The sequence below is a fragment of the Elephas maximus genome, chromosome 19 (assembly GCF_024166365.1).
Source record: "Elephas maximus indicus isolate mEleMax1 chromosome 19, mEleMax1 primary haplotype, whole genome shotgun sequence".
NCBI classification, from domain to species: domain Eukaryota; kingdom Metazoa; phylum Chordata; class Mammalia; order Proboscidea; family Elephantidae; genus Elephas; species Elephas maximus.
The window spans coordinates 23,496,943-23,521,184 of record NC_064837.1 but is presented as its reverse complement, the minus strand read 5'-3'; the positions used below and the strand labels follow the sequence as shown (position 1 = coordinate 23,521,184).

General features: G+C 46.5%; 1 protein-coding gene across 1 annotated transcript in view; it reads left to right on the top strand.

The window, feature by feature from the left end:
• Nucleotides 1-1,635: 1,635 nt before the first annotated feature.
• The window catches only part of LOC126063134 (solute carrier family 13 member 2-like), a 35,969-nt gene continuing 13,362 nt past the window's right edge, over nucleotides 1,636-24,242 (top strand). The window contains exon 1 of the mRNA XM_049861326.1: nucleotides 1,636-1,737. Coding sequence (XP_049717283.1) covers nucleotides 1,636-1,737 — 102 coding nt within the window. The remainder of the gene's footprint in view (nucleotides 1,738-24,242) is intronic.

Sequence of the window (24,242 nt, the reverse complement as noted above, 5' to 3'; positions counted from 1 at the left end):
AAACAATGCCAGAAATCAAATGACAGAATTTTGCAAGACCAACGACTTCTTCATCGCAAATACCTTCTTTCACCAACATAAACGGCCACTTTTTTTTTTTTTTTTTATACACATGGACCTTGCCAGATGGAACACACAGGACTCAAATCGACTACATCTGGGGAAAGAGACAATGGAAAAGCTCGATATCTCAGTCAGAACAAGGCCAGGGGCCAACTGTGGAACAGACAAGCAATTTGCTCATATGCAAGTTCAAGATGAAACTGAAGAAAATCAGAGCAAGTCCACAAAGGCCAAAATACAACCTTGAGCATAACCCAAACCCAGTGCCATTGATACCTTGAGTATATCCCACCTGAATTTAGAGACCATCTTAAGAATAGATTTGACGCGTTGAACACAAATGACCGAAGACCAGACAAGTTGTGGAATGATATCAAGGACATCATACATGAAGAAAGCAAGAGGTCAGTGAAAAGACAGGAAAGAAAGAAAAGACCAAGCCTCTGAAACTTGCTCTTGAATGTCGAGCCACTAAAGCAAAAGGAAGAAATGATGAAGTAAAAGAGCTGAACAGAAGATTCAAAGGGTGGCTCGAGAAGACAAAGTAAAGTATTATAATGACATGTGCCAAGAGCTGGAGACAGAAAATCAAAAGGGAAAAACATGCTCTGTGTTTCTCAAGCTGAAAGAATTGAAGAAAAAATTCAAGCCTCGAGTTGCAATAGTGAAGGATTCTATGGGGAAAAATATTAAACGATGCAGGAAGCATCAAAAGAAAATGGAAGGAATACACAGAGTCATTATACCAAAAGCAATTAGTTGATGTTCAACCATTTTAAGAGGTCGCGTACGATCAGGAACCGATGGTACTGAAGGAAGAAGTCCAAGCTGCACTGAAGGCATTAGGGGAAAACTGCTCACAATAGAAAAGTATTACTGCAGAACGAGGAAGTGGCTATTCTGAAAGTGAAGTCCCAGACACACCATCACACGGTGAGTAAAGAGACAGTCAGGACTAGTGAGTTTGACGGTTTCCTTGACACTGGGAGGAGGGGGGAGGGCTTGCTCCAGGCCTAGTCTGCCCTCAATCTTAGACTAGAAACTCCTAGAAGTTTTGGAGGGTGTTTCTGTAGGAGGGGCCACCCCACCCAGGGCCGTGTATAAGCTACTCAGCTCCTAACCTGGCTTTGGGAAATAAAAGGAGAGAGGAGAGGCTGGTCTGGGGAGAGGGGCTTGGGGTGTTGCCTATGGAGGCTGGCTATGGGGCTTCCTGGGTCCCCTTTCTTCTCCAGCTTCTCCAGCTTCTCCAGCCACTAGCAGCCCCCAAGAACGGAAGGAGTTAACTCTGAGCTTAACTTCTTGAAAGTACCTGAACCTTTTATTCCCTGTTCTTTTTCCCTCCCTTTCTTTGCAAAGTCTTCCTGGTCTTTACACTTCCTGGAGGTCCCTCCTCCTTACTCTTTACCTCCCGGGCTCCAAAAACACTCTGATTGCCAGGGTGGGTCAATGGTTAACACTCAGCTGGCTCTATATAAGCCTCCCGCCTGCTCCAGCCACCTGCAGGCTACATCCACTCCCTGGCTGCTTCCCAGCTCCCAGAGGTGCTGCAGTCAGACCTAGCTGGTCCACACCATGGCCACCTGGTGGCAGGGCTTGTGGGCCTATCGCTCCTACCTGACTGTGCTCTTCCTGCCCATTTTCCTGCTGCCTCTGCCCATCCTCATCCCCACCAAGGTAAGGACTTGGGGTTCTGGCACAAATGAACTCCAGGAGGGCAGGGAAGGGGACCACCTGGGCCAGGTTGGGCATCCTTAGGACCCGGCATAACCTCCTCATCTCCCCTACCCTGGAAGTGAGACTGTACCCACCTGGTCCTCCTGAAGGCTAAGGATTAAGACACACAGTAGGTGCCAGTATGAGTGGCATGGGTTCACTTGAAATCCAATTGCCTTGAAGCCAGTGCTTCAAGGAAGCAGGAAGCCAGTGCTGCCAAAGAGATACAGGAGGGGACACATGAGGGTTGAGCTGCCTTCTATGTCCCCAGAACTGGGCTGGGCTCAGTGGGAGATGGGAGGGACTGGCTGTGGTCCAGGCTCAGTGGGGGATGGGAGGGACTGGCTATGGGCCTGGAAGAGAGACAGTTTGGAGAGGGAAGAAGGGGAATAGGAGGAAGCTGGCATCAGGCAGTTTGTGTCTTTGAGAGTGTAAATAGAAGAGGAAGGAGCTCACCTCTGGTCCTAAAGGCTAAATCAGTTGAGGAAGAGAAATGAGAACTGGAAGAGACTATCCCCTGGATGCCGGGGAGCTGGGCACAGCCAAACATCACTTCCTCCTGCCCCCCAGCAGCAGGAGTCATAGTTATGGCTTCCATTAAGTAGAGCTGCCACCACATGCCCTGCCCTGTGTACCCAGTAACCTTTCCCCACCTTGGGAGGCAGGTTCTGACGATCCCATTTTACGGATGGGGAAAGTAAGGTCAAGTCACTTACCCCAAGATCCAAAGGCAGATCCTGGTTTTGTGGAGCTAGAATATGATACAATATAGGAACCCCCTGTAAGAAAAAGAACATGAAACTATGGATCTAAGATTAACACTGGCCTTTGGGAAGGGTCCCACCAGGTAAAGGGCCTTGAAGCTCAAGCTTCACAGCAAACGTGCCTCTGGCAAGTCACCCAGCTGGGATGTGGCATAGCTGGGCATGTGGTCTGGCTCCAAAGCCTGTGCTGTCCTCTCTCCACCCAGCTGCTTCCTGAAGGCTGGAACAGTCACTGTCCTTGCACCACCCACACCCACAGAACAGCCCATGGAGCCATTTTCTTCCTTTTGTCAGATGGGAAAGCCTGTTTTGCTCATGAAATCCCCAAGGGGTGAGGGCCCCTGTCACCTCATGAGTGACAAAGCCTGACTGGCCCCTAGATGACCCTCATCTCAGGCCAAAGCCAGGGGTTTCACTCTGCTGGTGACCCATCCCATGGATTTTCAGACAGGCTGGGGCGAGTATGTTTACCCCAGGAGGGAAGCCAGACAGAAGCTGTGTGTGATTACCCTTTAGGAGAGCACAGCCCAGAAAGATTCGATAATGTGCCGAAAGTCACACAGCAAAGCTGAGGCACAGGCAGGACAAGAAGCCTAGCCTCCAGCCTTGCTGCCTGCCTCGGGCCACGGACACTTCCTCCCCTGTCCTGACTTAAGAACTGTCCTCGATCCTATCTATGGTAGGCCAACCGCTCCACTGGGGCCCTGGATACCAGCCCCACTCAAGGACTTTGCTCCTATAATTATCCTCTCTCTGCTGCTTCATCCATTTTCCCCTCTCTCTCTGGTATCTCCCATCAGCACACAGACATGCTGAGATATCGCCTATCTTAAAAAAAAACAGACCAAAACATAAAAGCTTCCCTTGGTCCCACACTGCCCTCCAGGTAGTGCCTCTGTTCTCTGCTCGCTCTCACAACAGGAGACCTCAAACCCATTGTCTACATGGCACACCCACTTTCTCTCCATTCCCCTAGTTCACCAAGATGATTCTTGTGACCATCACCTTTCATGCTCCCAAACCCCATGGTCCATCCTCACCTTCTTCAACCTCCAGCAGTACCAGTCACAGCCAGTCACCTCCTCTTTGCAATCTGGCTTTGGGGACAACTTGTCCTGGTATTCTTCCACCTCAGCCACCTTGCCTGGCTCTTTCCGAATGCTGAGATTTTTGAGGGCACAACCTGCTTCTCTTCCTCATCCTCCTTCTCCCCATGTCGTTGTTGTTGTTGGGTGCTGTCAAGTCGGTTCCAACTTATGGCCATCCCATGTGTGCAGAGTAGAGCAGCTCAATAGGGTTTTCAAGGCTGTGGCTTTCTGGAAGCAGAGCACTGGGCCAACCTTTTGGCTAGTAGTTGAATTTAACTGTTTGTACCACTCAAGCTCTTCTCTCTCGCTCTCCCCATGGCTTTAAAAAGCATCTCTCTGCTGACGATTCACCAGCCCCAAACTCGGAGTCGTTCCTTAGTCCTCTCTCTCATCCATTTCCACATGCATCACCAGGTCCTATTCACTGTCCATCCACAAGATACTCTGGGTAGAGTCACTTCCCTCCACCTCCACTGCTTCCACCCTGATCCAAGCCGCCATGATTTCTCAGCTTCCATTCTCCATCCCTCCCCAGTCTCCACCCAGCTGCCTGGATGATCTTTTCAAAACATAAATAAGATCGTGTCACTCCCCTGCTTTAAAACTTACATTGGTTTCCCGTCAAACTTAGAATAAAATCCAAACCTCTCGGAGTGGCCATGAGTCCCTGAGGCTCGTCCTTGCCAACCTTTCAGGCTCCACCTCTTATGAAAACCAAAACCAAAGCCGTTGCCATCAAGTCAGACTCATGGCGACCCCATGTGTTGTAGAGTAGAACTGCTCTGTAGGGTTTTCTTGATTGGCAGTTTGAGCCCACCCAGAGGCATCTCAGAAATAAGGCCTGGCGATCTGCTTCCGGAAGGTCACAGCCTTAAAAACCCTATGGAGCAGTTCTACTCTACACACATGGGGCCTCCATGAGTAGGAATCGACTCAATGGAACTAACAACAACAATCTTTAAGGAAACAGATCTCCAGGCCTTGCTTATGTGGTGTTGCTGGGTGGGTCGAAGCCACAAACCTTTAGGTTAGTAGTCAAGTGCAGACCATTTGCTCTACCCAAGGACCTTCCGTCCCCTATATCCTACCTCTTATTCTCTCTTCTCCAGCCCCACCAGCTTTCTTTCTGCTCCTCTAACTGCTCATCCCCCTGCCTGGACTAGAGTAGCTCTACTCTGAAGCACAGGGGGTCATGATGAGTCAGAATGGACTCCATGGCAATGGGTTTTTTATTGTGTGACAGGAGTCCCTGGGTGGTGGAAACAGTTAAGCATTCAGCTGCTAACCAAGAGGTTGGTGATTCAAATCCACCCAGAGGTGCCTCCGAAGAAAGGCCTGGTGATCTGCTTCTGAAAAACCAGCCACTGAAAACACTATGGAGAGCAGTTCTACTCTGGCACACGTGGGGCTGCCATGAGTCAGAGTCAACTCAACAGCTACTGGTTTATTGTTGTTTTTTTTAATTGTATGACAGGTACTGTGTAGGTGGGGGAAGGGAGGATTCAGGGAGAACAAACACCATCCCTGTTCTCATGGAGCTTGTATGGGGGAGAAGGGGTAGAGAGAGACAAAAAGCATGTGCCTGGGGAGAGATATTTACCCTAGAACCCAAATGGCAAGAAAGAGCCAACCCAACACAGCTCTGGGTGAAGAGTGGTCCAGGCAGAAAACATAGCAAGTACAAAGGGCCAAGGGCTGGGGTGAGCTCGGCAAGGTGGTAGGGTAAACAAGGCCAGTGTGGCACCAAGAGGAGAAGAGAGCTTCAGTCAAGTTTAGAGAGGAGGGAAGAGGTCAGACAAAGTCAGGCTTGCAAGCCCATGGAAAGGACTGGAGACATTATTACTCTGACGGCAATGAGGGGCACTGGATGGTTTTAAGCAGGAGAGTGACCTGACCCTATTCATGTCTTAAAGCTCACTTGGTCCCCACAATGACTTAAAAAAAAAAAACAAAAACCAAACCCACTGCCTTTGAGCAGATTCCGCCTCAGAGTGATCCTGTAGGACAGAGTACAACTGCCCAATAGGGTTTCCAAGGCTGTAAAATCTTTCGGGAAGCAGACTGCCACATCTTTCGCCTGTGGAGAGGCTGGTGGTTTCGAACCACTTATCTTTCGGTTAGTAGCTGAGCCTGTAACCACTGTGCCACCAGGCTCCTTACAACAGCTTTGGAGGGGGGAGATATTATTCCCGTTTCATAGATGAGATGATGGAGTTTCAAAGATGTTAAATGACTAGCCCAAGGTCAAACAGCTAGTAAGTTAGAGTCAAAAAATACCTCCCTGGCCCCAACAGACCATCTGTAAAAACATTGTCCCAGTGGTGCAATGTCTGCTGGGACAGGGCTTGGCTGAAATACATACTACATTTACTACAGTAAGGATACAAAAACCAAAAAACAATCTCATTGCTGTTGAGTCAAATCCGACTCATAGTGGCCCTATAGGAAGTAGAACTGCCCCATAGGGTTTCCAAGAAGCAGCTGTGGATTCGAACTGCTGACCATTTGGTTAGCAGCCAAGCTCTTCAACCACTGTGCCACCAGGGTTTCCACAGTAAGAATAGAAGGTGGAATTTCTTAATCTAAGTCACCTGCACTCCCAGAACACGAGAACAGTGTGTGCCTGCTGTAAATTTGCTTCACTAAAAGGCCCTCAGTGCAAGCTCTTCCCGAGCCCTGGGGCAGACAAGGATTCAGGTGATTCACTGTGAGTATGAGGCTGTACAAGGAATTTGGACTTCAGTTCTGGGGCCTGCCACTATCTTCAGGGACTTCCTGACTCCTGGTCCAGAAGGCAGAGTCCAGTGAACAAAACATGGATTTTGGAGCCAGAGGGATCTGGGTTCAAACCCATTCTGGAGTATGTACAAGCTATGTGACTTTAAGGAGCCTCTCCAAGCCCTCTCATCCCTAAGGGCTGTTGTGGAGATGAGATGATAGAACCCACTCTGTGAGTTCCTGGCACACACCAGTAAATACCGATTGCCATCGAGTCAACTGACTCATGGTGACCTCATTTGTGTCAGAGTAGAATTGCGCTCCACAGGGTTTTCAGTGGCTAATGTTTCAGAAGTGGGATTGCCAGGCCTTTCTTCCCAGTCACGACTGGGTGAACTCAAACCACCAACCTTTCAGTTAAACATGTTTAACTGCTTGTGCCATGTAGGGACTCTGCCTGGCACTCAGTGGCATCATAAACACTGGTTCTCTCCACCCTCTGCACTGTGTCTAAATTCCTGAGCCCCTGGAAAAAACAAATTGACCTCAGACATTGTGTAGATATCTGTTTCTTCTCCAAGGCTCTGTTCAAACAGCCCTGTTCAAACAGACATCTGTCCTCTTCAGGGCCAGATAGCCCCACCTATGAAACAGGAAATGGGCCTGGCCACCCCCACCAGAGGGTAGAGGCATGGTCCCTAAACGTAGCCTGAGCAGCCCCTGGGGCTGTGTAGATAGAGGCTTCCCGGCCTCTGGGATTCCTAGGAGTAGGATTAGAAAGAGCCAGTTTCAAAACCCAGGATCCCTGGAGCAGGGAGAAACTTCTGCAGTTTGGATCTTGCCCCCAGATTACCAAACCTGTTAGATGCAGTTCAGCCAGTTTTGACTCATAGCGACACTATGTACAACAGAACTAAACACTGCCCGGTCCTGTGCCATCCTCACAATCGTCGCTACGTTTGAGCCCTTTGTTGCAGCCACGTGAGACAAAGTCTTGTCATCCTCGCTTTCAAGGAGCACTCTGGCTGTACTTCTTCCAAGACAGATTCATTTGTTTTCTGGAGGTCCGTGGTGTATTCAATATTCTTCGCTAACACTGTAATTGAAAGGCATCAGTTCTTCTTTGGCCTTCCTTATTCACTGTCTAACTTTTGCATGCATATGAGGTAATTGAAAATACCATGGCTTGTGTCAGGTGCACCTTAGTCCTCGAAGTGACATCTTTGCTTTTTAACACTTTAAAGACATCTCTTGCAGCAGATTTGCCCAATGTGATAAGACTTCATTTGATTTCTTTTTTTTTTAATTATTTTATTTTTGTCATTTTGAAAAATATGCACAGCAGAACATACACCAGTTCAGCAGTTCCTGCATTTGCAATTCAATGACATTGATTACATTCTTCAAATTGTACAACCATTCTAAGCCTCCTTTTCCAAATTTTTTCCACCCCTACTAACTTAAACTCACTACCCCCTGAACTTTCTGTCTAACTTTTCAAGTTGCTGTTGTCAGTTTGATATCATATAGATAGCACAATGCTCAAGGCAGACGTTCTTTACTAGTTAAGCTAAACTATTGTTTGGTTTAAAGAAGATTTCAGGCGATATTTTTGGTCTAAGGTTTAAAGATTATCTCAGGGCTCTATGGTTCCACAAATTCTGGATCCCATGAGAATTTGAAATTCTGTTCTGCATTTTCCCTTTTTTGATCAGGATTTCTCTATAGACTCTTTGCTCAGAACGATCAGCAGTAGTGGCCGGGCACCATCCAGTTCTTCCGATCTCACGGCGAAGGGGGCAGTTGTTCGCGGAGGCAGTCACCACACATTCCATTTCCTCCTCCTACTCTTGACTTCTTCCTCTGTTGCTCCAGGTGAATAGAGACCAATTGTTGTACCGTGGATGCTCACTTGCAAGTTTTAAGACCCCAGGTACTACGCAAGGAACTAGGAGGTAGAACAGAAGCACTTAGCATGATACTGGGGTTTTTTTTTAGGCCAGTTAACTGGGATCCCCCAGGAAACAATGACCCTAAACCTCCACACCAAGAAACCAAATCCTATGAGGGGTTTGTACATAAGCAGCCTCTGCGGCTGCTCTTTTTTGCTGTAGTTGCAAATATATCTATCACACGGCATTTGCCAATTCAGCTTTTTACATTGATGTATCGACATCAATGACATTAATTATTACCCTTAATCAGTGGGAATTTTCTCTCACTGTAAACAGAAACTCAGTGCTCTGTAAGCAATAGTCTAGTTAATTTTTTCATTTGAACTCTTTAGTATAACTGAAACATCCAGAAAAGTAGAAAGAATAGTATAATGAACAATATACATGTAGCACCCAGATTCAACTGTTGCTAGCATTTTGTCCTCTTTACTTAAAATGTAACTTATAAAATATTTTTAAAATATAATTATTTTATATGTATATATTGCTGAATTATTTCAAAGCAAATTACAGATATCCTGACATGTCACTTAAATGCTGCAGCATACACCTCTAAAAAAATAAGAACATTTACCTAGAAAACCACAGTTCCACACCTAACAAAACTAATAATAATGTCCGAATATCATTTAATACCCAATCCATATTCAGTTTCCCCAGTTATCTGCAAAATGCCTTTTATAGCTAATTTTTTCAAATAAGGATCCAGTCAAAGACCACAGCATTGCATTTATTTATCTCTCTTAAGTCTCTGAATTTAGTTGCCTACCCCTTCATTTGATTTCTTGACTGCTGCTTCCATGGGTGTTGATTGTGGATCCAGGTAAGAAGAAATCCTTGACAACTTCAATCTTTTCCCCATTTATCATGATGTTGCTTATTGATTAGTTGTGGGGATTTTTGTTTTCTTTATGTCGAGGTGTAATCCATATTGAAGTTCATAGTCGTTGATCTTCATCAGGAAGTGCTTCAAGTCCTCTTCACATTCAGCAAGCAAGGTTGTGTCATCTGCATATCACAGGTTGTTAAAGTATCTTCCTCCAAACCTGATGCCATGTTCTTCATATAGTCCAGCTTCTTGGATTATTTGCTCAGCAAACAGATTGAATAAATATGGTGAAAGGATACAACCCTGACACACACCTTTCTTGATTTTAAACCACTCAGTATCCCCTTGTTTTGTTTAAACAACTGGCTCTTGGTCTATGTACAGGTTCCTCATGAGCACAGTTAAGTGTTCTGAAATTCCCACTCATCACAATGTTATCCATAATTTATGATCCACACAGTCGAATGCTTTTTATAGTCAATAAAACACAGGTAAACGGCCTTCTGGTATTCTCTGCTTTCAGCCAAGACCCATCTGACATCAACAATCTAGTCCTCGTTTATCAGCCCCTCCTAGTTGAAGGTCAGGAATGGGAAAGCAAGGGAGAATCTTCAAATTAAGGCCTCGGCCTGTTGTGAGGAGCAAATTAGCCATGGAGTGTGGGAATGCTTTCTTCATTGTTCTGCTGTTTTGCTCTTTAGTGAACTCAGGCAGACTTGCCCCTGGACCAAATTGTGATGCCAGGACTCCCCGCCCACCTTTTGCTTTCTCCAACACTCAGAAACCCATTGCCACCCTTTGATCTCTTACAGCAGAAGATGATGTAACGAAGTCACTTACATGTTGTTGTGTGCCATCAAGTTGGATATGACAGAGCAGAACTGCCCCATGGGGTTTCCTAAGCTGTAATCTTTACAGGAGTAGATCTCCAGGTCTTTTCTCCCACCAGATGCTGGGTGTGTCCCAACCGCCAACCTTTTGGTTAGCAGCCAAGCACTGAACCATTTCGCCACAGGGCTCCTTAGTCATTTACATCAAGGTACGGAAATAAAGGAAAATCACTGAAATGAGAACAAGCAAAGGCTATTTATTCAGGGCTTGCTATTGGAAGGGAGCCAGTCACTATCTCTAGCGTTTGGCAGAGGCTCAAAGGCAGGCCTTTGAGTAGAAAAGCTTTAAAGTAAAAAAAAAAAAAAAAAGGAAATCTTCAGGTGTGTCTTGATTGAAGGCTGTTGGCATGTGGATGCTGGAGGAGAGTTAATTAGAAGTGGGGCATCCTATGTAAGTGGTTTGGGAGCATATTTGCCTTTCTCTGGTTGATACTGCGTTGGAAGTAAACCAGTTGCCTTCATATCAACTCTGACCCATGGCAACCCCTTGTGAGTCAGAGTAGAACTGTACTCCACAGGTGTACTCCACAGGTGGCTGATCTTTCAGAATTAGATTGCCAGACCTTTCTTCTGAGGAGTCTCTGGGTGGACTAGAACCTCCAACATTTTGGTTAGCAGCTGGGGGGCAAAAACTAGAGAAGCTTGTAGTTCGTGACTGAATCCTAACTATTTGGGACCAATTGCTACAAAGGCTGTGTCAGAGTTTTATTTTTAGGTGTGGTCCGGCCAGTGTCTGTTTGAATATTCAGTTTCTCATTGTATTAGGCGTTTAGCCTATTATCCGCAACACCCCCCCCCCCCGCCCCCCGCCCACTCTGTACCTCCTTCCCCTAGCCCCTTCAGCCTGGCTCCTCTCCTTGTGGTCCTAGCTCAGGGTCTGACTGCCATGCTTTTTGCATCCAGGACAGGAACCTGGGTGTTACCCTTGGTTCCTCCCTTTCCTCCTCTACCCTAGACGCAACCCATCACCCGAGGCCTGTCTGTCCTACCTCCTATGTCTCTGGAGTGCGCCCTCTTCTCTCCATCTCTGCTGCCATGACCTGCCCTGAGCTGCAATTATCATCACCCTGGTGGACACCCAGTGTGGCCTCCTGTGATCTCCAGCCTCCCATCCTATGTCTTCCCATCTGCTTGCCACACCACAGTTGGTGTAAGCTTCTTGTTTTTATTTTAGGTGATTTGTTTATTTAACTAGATAACACATCCATGTGGTTCAAAAGTGTGAAATGGTGGGCTCCCTCCCATTCTACCCTTCCATTCTGTAACCCCGTTTCCCAGGGCAGCCCCAGTGGCCAGCATCGTGCATGTCCTTCCAGAGCAGAGACTCCTAACTCTTGGGGGCCAATGGAGAATTCAGGAAGTCTGTACACTTGGATGGAAAAAACTACATTTTATTGTCACTACTCTCTAAAGAGAGGGCAGTGGTGGTTCAGTGGAGGAATACTGGCCTTCCATGTGGGCGATCCAGGTTGGAGGCCCAGCTGACGCACTTCATGAACAGCCACCATGTGTCTGTCAGTGGAGGCTTGCATGGTGTTACGATGCTGAACAGGTTTCAGCAGAGCTTCCAGACTAAAATGGACTAAGAAGAAAAGCCCAGTGATCTACTTCTAAAAATCAGCCAGTGAAAACCCTATGGATCACAAAGGTTGAGTGTGTAACCGATCATGGGGTTGGTGCAGGACTGGGCAACATTTAGTTTTCTTGTGCGTGGAGTGGCCATGAGTCGGGGGCCTACTCAATGACAGCTAACATTAACAACAACAATATCTAAAGAAAATTTAGCATTTCATTCTGTTTTGAGGGTAGACAACAAGGCACAATTGTATTGGCAAGTACCTGTGACAGTCACCGGTAGAAACCACAGATGTTTTCACAACGCATTAGAGTTGTTGCAGGTATCTTGGAATATTGTTTACATTCATAATGACTTTGAAGTTACAGTAGTCATTATGTTTGGAGGTGGAAATCCCAGGTTTTGTTTGGCCTAACTTGTTACAGCCAAAAAACAAGAGGCTGAGGTGGCAGAAGAAATGTACCTTAATTTTGTTGAGCAAGGAAAGGAGCAGTCAGGGCTACTATCTCCAGGACTGTTCACAGACAGTTTGGGGAGGTGGACTTTTACAGAGAGCAGACAAGGAAATGCAAACTCTTCATAAATATTCAGGATTGACCTTCATGCAAGCTATCAGAGATGGCAGATGACTATGCATTTTTTTTCTAGGCAAGGGTTCGATCCCCAGGGATGGAGGAAGAGGTTGGTTTTCCTTTATTAGCATGTTTAGTCTCCACCTAGAGGGAGGTTGAGGCCACCCATGGCCCATTCTGTGGTTATCTTGTCAATGACAATTTCAGAAAAATGTGCTGCCTATTCTGCTCTGCGTAGGCAGATAAACCAGAGCAGGTGTCTCTTAGAAGGGTTGGGCTCTGAGGCTGTCTGCCTCATTCCCTCCTTTTCTCTGGGCATTGGTCAGAAGTGTTAAACTGTTAGGCAATTGTGAACCAAGTCTGGAGTGTCTTATAAGGGGATAGAGCTTTTCCGGGGAACTTTTAAATCAGCAGAGGAGGTAAGGAATGGATGGCAGATCTAACAATCCCGCAGATTAACCCCCCAGGAAACAGAGTTGGAAAGTTGGAGGAATCAGTTGTTTTTCCACTCAGCTTGGACTACAAGAATCTTTTGGAGAAGGATAACAACAATCATTACCATTTTCATTGTCGCTAGAGGGCTCTCAGACTCTTATCAGTCTGACTTGTTTAAACACCAAATAAAGAAACAAAAAGGTAAATCGTGTATATAATACAAGGAACAAAATTGAAAGTTAGTTTGGGATTGGATCTAGGCAGGAGAGTGTTTGGCAGACAAGCACTTAGGTCTTTAATAAGTTTGCGAGTCCAGTTTTCACAGTTCTCGGGAGTTTGTCCTTAGGTGTCTGGTGGAACGGTTTTCTTTGAGACCGCTGAGTTTGACGGAGGTTGGATATGTTAGTAACACCTCAAAAGGACCGGTCTGCTTTTGCTAGAGAAGCTCCAACTTCTAGGCTTTTAGGAAGACATAATCACCAAGCTAAATGGGTGCAGGGCTACTTCTGGTTCTGGTGGGATTTTCTGGTGCACATACCTGTGGACAAAAGACAGAGTCACCAAAAAAAACTGTAGGTATTTAGTAAATGGAACATCTCCAACCTCGTGGAGGGAGGAAGGTTATTATTAAGGAAGGCTATGTTGGTCATATTGGGGTTCTCTAATAAAGGGAGCTCGTGTGATAGCTCAAATGGGCTAAGTTTCAGTTTGCCTCTAGTGCAGACTGAATTAGCAAGAAGGCCATCGGCAGCGCTTTTGTCCATACCAACTTGATCTCTTGGCACAGCTTTGCTAGGTGTCTCTTTAGAGCCTGATTAACCTGCTCTGCTTTATCACTGGACTGGGGTCTCCAGGCTGTGTGTACGTTCTAATTAATGTCCAGGGCAATTGCCACCGATTACACCACAAAGGCTGCAAAATGGGGCCTGTTATCACTGCCAATGGAGACAGGAAGCCAGAAACAAGGCATGATTTTCTCCAGGAGGTGCTTTATAACCTCAGTGGCTTTTTCAGTCCTGTAAGGAAAAGCTTCAACCCAGTTAGTAAATGTGTCAGTAAAAACTGGCAGATATTTGTAATTCTTAGGATCTCAAGGCATGTCTATAAATCCACCAGCCAGCTGTTTCTAGGCATTGCCTCAGTTCATTGGACCCCTGGGGGCACTTTAGCAGTGTTCTTGGGATTATTTTTCAGGCAGGTGGGGCAGCTCTTCATCACTGCTGAATTAGTGCATGGACCTTTGGTCCAATTAGATATCTCTTAACCCAATCATATAGTCCATCATGTCCATATTGGGTGGACTAGTGGGCTCTCTGTAAGATTGGGCACATGAGTTTTGACAGAATGAAAATCTTTCCATGGAGAGTGTACAGCCATCCATCTTTGTTTAGAGTGGCCTTCCAGTCCTGGCAATGTCTTTGTCTTTTTGGGAATAGTCCAGGTGGAGGTCAGGTGGAGGTAACTCTAAATGGGGAATTAGCAGGGCTACTTTGATAGATTTCTGTTGGATTGCAGCTTTCTTTGTTGCTGCATCTGCTTCGTAATTACCCTTGGACACCACAGTATCCCCTCTCTGATGCTCTTCACAGTGTACTACTGTTACTTGGGTGGGCAGGAGAAGGGCTTATAAAAGTTGTAAGATCTCTTGAGAATATTTAATGTTCTTATCACCAGCTGTTAGGAGCCCTCTCTCCTTCCAGATTGCCTTGTGTGCATGTGATACCCCAAATACGTACTTGGAATTAGTATAAAGAATTGCTCACTTACCTTTGGTGATTTTAAGGGCTTACAGCATGGCAATGAGTTCGGCCTTCTGGGCAGCAGTACCTGGGGGACGTGCATTAGCCTCTAGAACCTCTTTTAAAGTGACCACCGAATATCGAGCTTCTCTTTTTCCTCATTCCATGTAAATGCTTTTATTGTCATGACTGGCAATGAGTAAGTCGTCTATGTATTGGAGGAGGACACCATTGGTTAAGGTCAGTTGTCTCAGTTCTTGTGCTAAAACTGACCCAAAAAGAGTAGGATTGTTTTTAAAGTCCTGTGGGAGAGCTGGAAACCCTGGTGGCATAGTGGTTAAGAGTTCTACCGCTAACCAAAAGGTCAGCAGTTTGAATCCACCGGGTGCTCCTTGGAAACCCTATGGAGCAGTTCTCCTACGTCCTATAGGATCGGTATGGGTTGGAATCTACTCAACAGCAATGGGTTTTTATGGGTGGGAGGACTTGTCAACACAAGTGTTGTGTTTGTCCTGTTCCTGAGTCTGCCCACTTGAAGGCGAAGATTTTTTGACTTATGTTCTCCACTCGGATGCAAAAGAGGGCATCCTTCAGGTCTAGCACAGTGAACCTGGAAAAAGTGGACAACAAAGTCAACAGCAGGTATATGGTTGGGGACTACAGGGTGGACCCTGACGGTTATCTGGTTGACAGCTTACAGATCTTAAACGAACCGGTATTCTCTGTTTTTTTTCTTTACCGACAGGATGGGGGTGTTGAACTGTGACTGACACAGTCTGAGAAGCCCATGTTTTAGGTATCTGGTGATGATTTGCCCAGTGTCTGTCAGGCTTCAGCTTGGATGGGATACTGCTTAAGCCTTGGGGGAACTATACCAGGTAACACTTTAATGACAATAGGAGGGACATTTTTGTGCTCCCGGTATTTTGTTGGCCCACATCTATGGCACTACTGCATCTCTGATATCTGGATTAACTAACCCTTGGTAATATTCTTCTTTCCTATAGTTAGTTGGTGGCCCAGTAGTGAGGGCTATTTATAACTGCCACCCATTTTTCGTAAAGGAAGGAGCATGTTAAAGGTTTTTCTTGTATAGAACAAGTTATAGGTTGTAGGAAGGGAAGATGCTCTTCTTTTCCTGATACTCCCACAACAGATACTGTCCGTCTTGTCTGGGTAGATTTTGTCGGGGGGAGGTCAGAAGTGAGTGGGTCACTCCAGTATCTGCTAGAAACTTTACAGGTCCTCCTTCTACCTTCATTATAACCAGAGGCCCAGGTGGAGGTCTTGCCTCCAGTCTCCCTCAGTCTGACTCATCTTCTAGTGGCATGACCAGGCACTGGGTCTCCTCTCTCTCTCTCTCTTTTTTTTTTTTAGTTCCTGTCATGGATTGAATTATGTCCCCCCAAACATGTGTGTATCAATTTGGCTGGGCCATGATTCTCATTATTGTGTGGTTGTCCTCCATTTTGTTATTGTAATTTAATATTAAAGAGGATTAGGGTGGGATTGTAACACCCTTACAAAGGTCACATCCCTGAGACAATGTAAAGGGAGTTTCCATGGAGTGTGGCCTGCACCACCTTTTACCTTACAAGAGATAAAAGGAAAGGGAAGCAAGTACAGAGTTGAAGACCTCATACCACCAAGAAAGCAGTGCCAGGAGCAGAGCACATCTTTTGGACCTGAGGTTCTTGCGCTGAGATGCTCCCAGACCAAGGGAAGAATGATGACAAGGACCTTCTTCCAGAGCCAAAAGAGAGAGAAAGATTTCCCCTGGAGCAGGCACCTACTGGACTATGAGAGAATAAAATTCTCTTTGTTAAAGCCATCCACTTGTGGTATTTCTGTTATAGCAGCACTAGATGACCAAGACAGTTCCTTTGCTTGGTATTTTATACTTTCGCTTTCAATGCCCTTTCTCTTTACACCAGCCGCACTGGTCTTTTTCCAGTGGTGTGGGGCCTTTTTGGCTCCTGCAGTCTTGGTCTCCCTCCCTTTCTTTATTCTTTTGGGGAATGGCCTTTGGCCTGCAAGGCAGCAGCTAGGAAGGCTGCCTGGCACTTTTGGTTTGCAACTTTCTTTATTTCTTGTTCCTTATCTCAGTTAGAGTAAACTTGGCAGGTCAGTTCCACTAGCTGAGAGATTTTTAATGCTATGCCTTTTTCTACTTTCTGAAGCTTTCTTTTGATATCGGGGGCACTTTGCCCTATAAAGATTATATGGATCATTTGGGCATTTTCAGAGCTCTTGGAATCCAGCTCAGTGAACCTGTGAACATGGTCCTAAGATACTATGGCTCTCTCAAGAACCAGTCTCACCCAGTGCATTTTTACTTTCCCTAATGGCCGAATCAGGGCACCCAAAGGCATTCCCTTCTGTGTGGGGGGATGGCAAGCCCATTGGCAGGACAGAAGAACCCAGGGAGGATGGATATAAACGTTTAGGGGGCTTAACAGTGGGGGCTGTTACTGGCGCAGCAACTCCGTTGGGTGGAGGCAGGGTGTAGGGAGGGGGGCGTTGTGGGTGCTGAAGCAGCGGGAGCTGAAAGATCCTCCTCAGGGTCAGGAGGGAGGACTGGCACTTGTAATTTATCAGCCCCTTTCTGAACTAAGATTTTACTTTTTTCTGTAACTTTCCTGATACAGAGTCATGAAAGCTTTCATATAGTACTTTTCTTCTCGTTTACCCTCACGAGTACAGAAAAGATCAAGTTGGAGGGTAGTATAATTTAGAGACCAATTTGCTGGTGGTGTAGTGGTTAAGTGCTATGGCTGCCAATCAAAGGCCCAGCAGTTCGAATCCACCAGGCGCTCCTTGGAAACTCTATGGGGCAGTTCTACTCTGTCCTATAGGGTCGCTATGAGTCGGAATCAACTCGACGGCACTGGTAATTGGTTTTTTTTTTTTTTTTTTCCTGATCTGCCAGTTCATATTGAGACCATGTGGTGCTACAGAAGAAAATCATCTTTTTCATAGGGTCTGACCTGAAATATTTCCAGTTCTTAAAAATGCATCTTAGTGGGCTGCATTTCAGGATCCTTTGAATATTCCCCATTTTCCAGACACACACTTTACACATTCACGCAACCTAATTCCATGCACCAACAGGTACCTAGAGTCTTTTACACCCTGAATGGTCAATATTCCCACTTTTGGGGACTCTTGTAGCCTTACCTGGGAATTACCCTGTTACTTACCAAACCTAGAGCTTTTTACGTCCTCAAAGGACTATACTACCACTTTTGGGGACTTTTCTAAGGCCTTATCTAGGTTATTACCAAATAACATCAGATACCGAGAGCCTTTTACACCCTCAACGGTCAATACTCTTGCTTCTTGGGACTCTTCTAAGGCCTTACCTAAGTACTTACCAAATAACCCCAGGAGTGTTTTGTGGTCTCTCACGGAGTCACCATTGAGTCTGAGGTGGGTTGGCCTTTATGACCACCCTGAGGTCTTCTGGAGAACTCTCTGGGTGCCGCCAGATGACAAGCAGGGTCCCCTCTCTCAGGATCTGGGTGATGACTCCTTGCTGGCTCACCAGAAATGTCACCGAGTGGAAACCCCAGGAGTGACTTGTTACAGCCTATAAACAAGAGGCTGAGGTAGGAGAAGAAAGGAGCAATAGGGGCTGCTGCTTCCAAGACTACTGACAGGCAGCTTGGGGAGGTGGGCTTTTACAGATAGCAGACAAGGAAATGCAAATTTAATCATGAATATTCAGGATTGAACTTCATGCAGATGCTCAGAGCTTGGGGATTACTATGCATTTTTTCTAGACAAGGGCTTCATCCCCTGGGATGGAGAAAGAGATGGGTTTTCCTTTATTAGCATGTTAAATCTCCACCTAGAGGTGGGCTGAGGCCATCTATGGCCCATTTTTTTCTTGTCAAGGACAATTTCAGAAGAACATGCCACACCGGGCTGGGCCTGACTCACATCTGTATCCCTAGTGTCTAACATTCACTCACTCATTCATTCAGTGTCAACTCTGTGTAGGTGCCAGGCCCTCCTGCTGGGGTGAGCAGAGACAGACTTGACAGATTTGTCCAAAGGCAAATATTTAAATTCATCAAGAAATTCATAATATTAAATGTTTATTACAGACAGTGATGAATATTATGCACAAGAGGTGCAGGGGCTTAGAGTGGGAAAAATGAAGAGGAAACCCCAGCCTGGGGAGCAGGGAGGCTTCCCTGAAGAGTATTTGAGCTTAGCTCTTGAAAATGAATTACCACCAACTAGGCAAAGTGAAAGCAGCCCTGATGGCACTGTGGTTAAAGCGCTCGGCTACTAATCAAAAGGTCGGTGGTTCAAACCCATCAGCCCTCAGCGAGAGAAAGATGTAGCATTCTGCTTCCATAAAGATTACATCCTTGGAAACCCTATAGGGCAGTTCTACTCTGTCCTATAGGGTCACTATGAGTGGGAATCAACTTGAAGGCAACAGGTAGGCAAAGCGGGGAGAGAACAGGAGTTCGGGCAGAGGAAATGATGTGCCAAGGCCCTGTGGCTAGAAGGAGGATGGAGTATTTGAAGAAATGGAAGGTCATTGTGGCTGGAGCAAAGACAGCAAGGCGGGAGTGTTATAAGACATGAGCCCCAGACCAGTCCACCTTTCCTAAGACCAGAAGAAAGCCACAGAAGGGGTTTGAGCTGCTTTGAGGTGAGTGTGTGTGTTGGGCTGAGGTGGGGGGTTATATAAAACAGATTTGAGATCACTCTGACTACATCAAGGAGAAAGGCTTTTAGGGGCAAGAGAGGAAACAGGGAGATGAGTAAGGAGGCGCTTGCAGGAGCCCCATGAGCGAAGCTGGGCCAGGCTAGTGGCCTAGAGTGCTGGAGAGCAGTGGATGGGAGCATTTGTGGGTGGAACGAGCAGGACAGGAGACCTGGCACAGAGAGGGCACGTGTTAAATGAGGCTAATGAACAGACGAAGGGGCCAGTGCCTGCCCACAAGGAGCTTCCAGTAGCAGGAACTGCACAGGTTGGAGGAGAATGGAGATCTGAACAGGGTGGCTTCCTGAGGGAGGTGTCTTGGAGCTGAACTGAGAGGGTGGCGGTGACACACATGGGAAAGGAGGACTTACAGACCCGGCCATCCCCAGTAGAGGACCAGGCACGGTCCTGGGAGAGGGGAGCCACCAGAGCCTTATTCACAGGACCAGCCTGGGTGCCAGCTCTCTACCAGGGTCTAGAGACATGGAGACAAAAGAAACTTGGCTCCCAATATCAGGGGCCCATAAACCAGTACAGAGAGAAGAGCCCACGCTACAGGCAGGAACAGAGATAGGGATCAACTGTCCTACTGGCCTGGGGAAGTGGGTAGTGGCAGAAAAGGAAGAAAAGCATCACCTGCCAGAAGAAAATTCTTTCCTGCTGGTTTCTGAGCCCCAGGAGGGGCCACCACAAACAGTAGTGTAGGCAAGCTGTGCCTTGCACACTCCATACATGAATGGCACTCCGGGTAGCTGCCAGTGGCCAGGGTGTAAACCTGCTTGGCTGGCCTAAGTGCCCAAAACACAGGGCTACAAGGCAGAGGGTACTAGGGTCCCCTAGGAGGACAGATCTGAGCCTGTTTCCTCCTGGACTGGATTCAGCCACGCAGCATGAATTTCCAAGTCTCCACTTGTCGCACTGGGGATACTACCTTGGAATCAGACACTCTGTGAGGCCCAGGAGTAAGGATCCCCAGTGCTCTGCCCTCAGAAGGTGGCAGAGGGCCTGGCTCCTGACCCCTCAGAAAACAGCTAGCTTCCCAACCTCAAACCCAGGCCCTCTAAGCGTCAACCGACAAATGGCAACTAGGCAGTGCTTCTAGACCTCCTCGAGACTCAGTTTCCTCACCTCCCAATGGGGATAATGAGAGTCGCTGCCGCATGGTGAGGTCGTGAGGATGAGCTGTTGCCTACTGCTGTCGAGGTGACTCTGAATCATGGCAACTACACAGACAACAGAAAGAAACTTTGCCCAGCCTTGCACCATCTTCACAATCGCTGGTATGCTCGAGTCCATTGTTTTGGCCACTCTGTATTTTGACTGCCTTCCAACCTGGGGGCCCATCTTCCAGCGCTATACTGAACAATATTCTGCTGTGATACACAGGATTTTCTTTGGCCAATTTTCTGCAGTAGATCCCTGGGCTTTTCTTTCTAGTCTGTCTTAGTCTGGAAGTGACACTGAAACCCGTCCACCATGGGCGAGCCTGCTTGTATGTGAAATGCCAGCGACATAGCTTCCAGCATCACAGCCACATGAAAGTCACCACAGTACAACAACCTGACAGATGGGTGGTGGATGAGGATGACATGAGCGTGACAATATGTGCACGGTGCCCACTCAGCTGACGCCTGGCCACTGTCGATTCTCCACCTGGCTCACATCGGTGTTGTTGGGGCTTGGAGAGACTCCCGCTCCCACCCAGACACTAATTCCACAGTGAGTGTGAGCCTGGAGGTCTAGAAGATCCCCAAGGTGCTTCAGGGAAGCCACAGTAGTTGCCACTAGATATTTTCCTTCCCTTTGCCTTAAAGCAGGGGTTCTAATCCATTTTTGGGATTGCCTTTGGGCCCCTCTCAGAATACTGCTTTTAAATGCACAAAACAACAGGCATAGGATTACAAAGGAAATCACTTATTTTAAAATACAGTTATCAAAACATGAAGAAAAAAAAGCAATTCAAAATATACACACTTTTTTATTAATAAAATTAGGCGGTGGCATAATAACCATAATTTCAAAATGTTGATGGATGTAAACAATATTTTGAGATATATTTTGAGATACCTGCAACACCTGATCTGCGTAATCTGATTTAAGAAAAAAAACAGTTGCTGTCAGGTCGATTTTGACTCATGGTGACCCCATGTGTGTCAGAGCAAAACTGTGCTCCACAGAATTTTCAATGGCTGATTTTTCAGTAGCTTGCCAGCCAGGCCTTTCTTCCAAGGCACCTCTGGGTGGACCAGAACAGCACTTCTTGGTTAGCAGCTGAGCACTTAGCCGTTTGCATCATCCAGGAACTCCCAAGACTGGAGATCATCCCTCAAATGCGAGGTCGGTAGGGCAGAGAAGGGTTAAATGTGGAGACTGGGGTTAGTTAGCAAAAGAGATTGGGCTCAGGGCAAAGGTAAAAAGCTGAGACTCAGGAACCAGATGGCGTAGCTTCTCCGCTTACTATTTGTGCAACTTTGAGATATTTACTTAATTTATTTGTGCCTTTGTTTCTTCATCTGTGAAATGGGGACAATAGTTGTTACCTCACAGAGCAACTGTGATTTAAAAAAAAAAAACCACTCAGCCCAACATCTGTAGGAGGAGTCACCCGGGGTACCTCCGCTACAGTTATTAGCAGAGGTTTCTTCTTGAATCGGCAGAGTGACAACCATCCCACTCCCCTCCCTGACTCAGTCCAGAGAGTTCTGGGTGGGTGGGGCGGGGGATGCCAGGGTCCAGGGGGGCTGGCTGCCCTCAGCCTGAGAGGAGGGGTGGGGAGGATTAGTAACTGGTGACCCGTCATTGCAGGTGAGGAAGCCGGTGAGGATAAACGCCAGCATCAGCAGAAACAGCCTCCTGTGAGGAAAAAAAAGGGGGATGGACCTCTGGTCCAGGGTCATGGTGGCCCCACCACTGGGACCAGTGAGTTCAAGTCCAGGGTGGGGACAAGTGGTGGAGGTTTAGAGGAAAGAAAGTGAGCCTGCCATCAGACAGACTTGGCTTTACGGCAGGCTGTGTGCCACAGTGCAGGCTGCATACCACAACGCTCCAGGGGCGCCATGTCTGTAGATGACACAGTGAATGCTCTGGGGTTGCCCTCGCAATGGTGCAATACAGCCACTTTGCCTGGGTTCACATCCTGGCCCTGCCACTCCCTAATTCTGTGCCTTGAGCAAGCCACTTATTCTTTCTTTTTTTTTTCATATATGCATTTTTTTTTTTTTTTTTTTTTGCTATGCTTTAGTTTAGTTTTTTTTGTTAGGTGAAAGTTTACAGCTCAAGTTAATTTCTCATACAAAATTTATACACGTATTGTTTTGTGACATTAGTTGTAATCCTCACAATGTGACAGCACACTCCTTCTTTCCACCTGGAGTTCCCTGTGTCCATTCAACCAGTTCCTGTCCCTTCCCGCCTTCTCATCCTGCCTCTGGACTGGAGCCGTCCATTTGGTCTTGTGTATCTGATTGAACTAAGAAGCACACCCCTCATGTATATTATTTTTTATTTTATAGTCCTGTTTAATCTTTGTCTGAAGAGTAGGCTTCAGGAATGTTTTCAATTCTAGGTTAACAGAGTGTCTGGGGGCCATAATTTCAGGGGTTCCTCCAGTCTCTGTCAGACCACTGTCTGGTCTTTGCACTAGAATTTGAGCTCTGCTCCACGCTTTTCTCCTGCTGTATCCGAGACTCTGTTGCGTTCCCTGTCAGGGCAGTCATTGGGGGTAGCCAGGCACCATCTAGTTCTTCTGGTCTCAGGCTGGTGGAGTCTCTGGTTCATTTGATCCTTCAGTCTCTTGGGCTAACATTTTCCTTGTGTCTTTGGTGTTCTTCATTCTCCTTTGCTCCAAGTGGGTTGGGACCTGTCTTCGTCATCTAGTGCTACTGTAACAAATACCACAAGTGGATGGCTTTAACAAAGAGAAATTTATTTTCTTAACAGTCTAGTAGGCTAGAAGTCCAAATTCAGGGCATCAGCTCCAGGGGAAGGCTTTCTCTCTCTGTTGGCTCTGGAAGAAGGTCTTTCTTGAGAATCTTCCCCTGGACTAGGAGCTTCTCTGATCAAGAACCCTGGGTCTAAATGATGCTCTCTGCTCCCGGTGTTCTGGGTAGTATGAGGCTCCCCCCTCTCTGCTTGCTTCCCTTTCCTTTTTATCTCTTGAGAGACAAAAGTTGGTGCAGGCCACACCCCAGAGAAACTCCCTTTACATTGGATCAGGGATGTGACCTGGCAAGGGTGTTACAATCCCACCCTAAACCTCTTTAACGTGAAATTACAGTTAAAAACATGGAGGACGACCACAGAATACTAGGAATCATGGCCTAACCAAGTTGACACATATTTTGCGGGGACACAATTCAATTCATGACGGGACCAACTGATGCATCTTAGATGGCCGCTTGCAAGCTTTTAAGACCCCGGACACCATTCACCAAAGTGAGGTGCGGAACATTTTCTTAATAAAATTTGTTACGCCAATTGACCTTCATGTCCCCCAAAACTATGGTCCCCAGTCCTCAGCCCCAGCTACTCTGTCTCTCAAAGTCTTTGGATGTGTTCAGAAAACTTCTTTGCATTTGCTTTGGTCCAGTTGTGCTGACTTCCTCTGTATTGTGTGTTGTCCTTCCCTTCACAAGAGGTGATCTTTGTCTACTATCTAGTTAATGAATTCCCCTTCTCCTCTGTCCCCACCCTCTTAACCATCATAAAATGCTTTCTTCTGTGTTTAAACCTTTTCATGGGTTCCTATAATAGTAGTCTTATACAATATTTGTCCTTTCGTGAGTGACTAATTTCACTCTGCGTAATACCCTCCCGATTCATTCATGTTGTGAGATGTTTTGCAGATCCATCATTGTTCCTTAATGTCGCATATATTCCATTGTGTGTATGTACCATAATTTGTTTATCCGTTCATCTGTTGGTGGGCACCTAAGTTGTTTTCATCTTTTTGGTATTGTGAAGTGTGCTGCAATGAACATGGGTGTGCATATGTCTATTCCTGTGACAGCTCTTATTTATCTAGGATGCATTTCTAGGAATGGGATTGCTGGAGCTTATGGTACTTCTATTTCTAGCTTTTTAAGGAAGCGCCAAATCGTTTTCCAAAGTGGTTGTACCATTTTACATTTCCACCACTAGTGCGTAAGTGTTCCAGTCTCTCCATGACCTCTTCAACA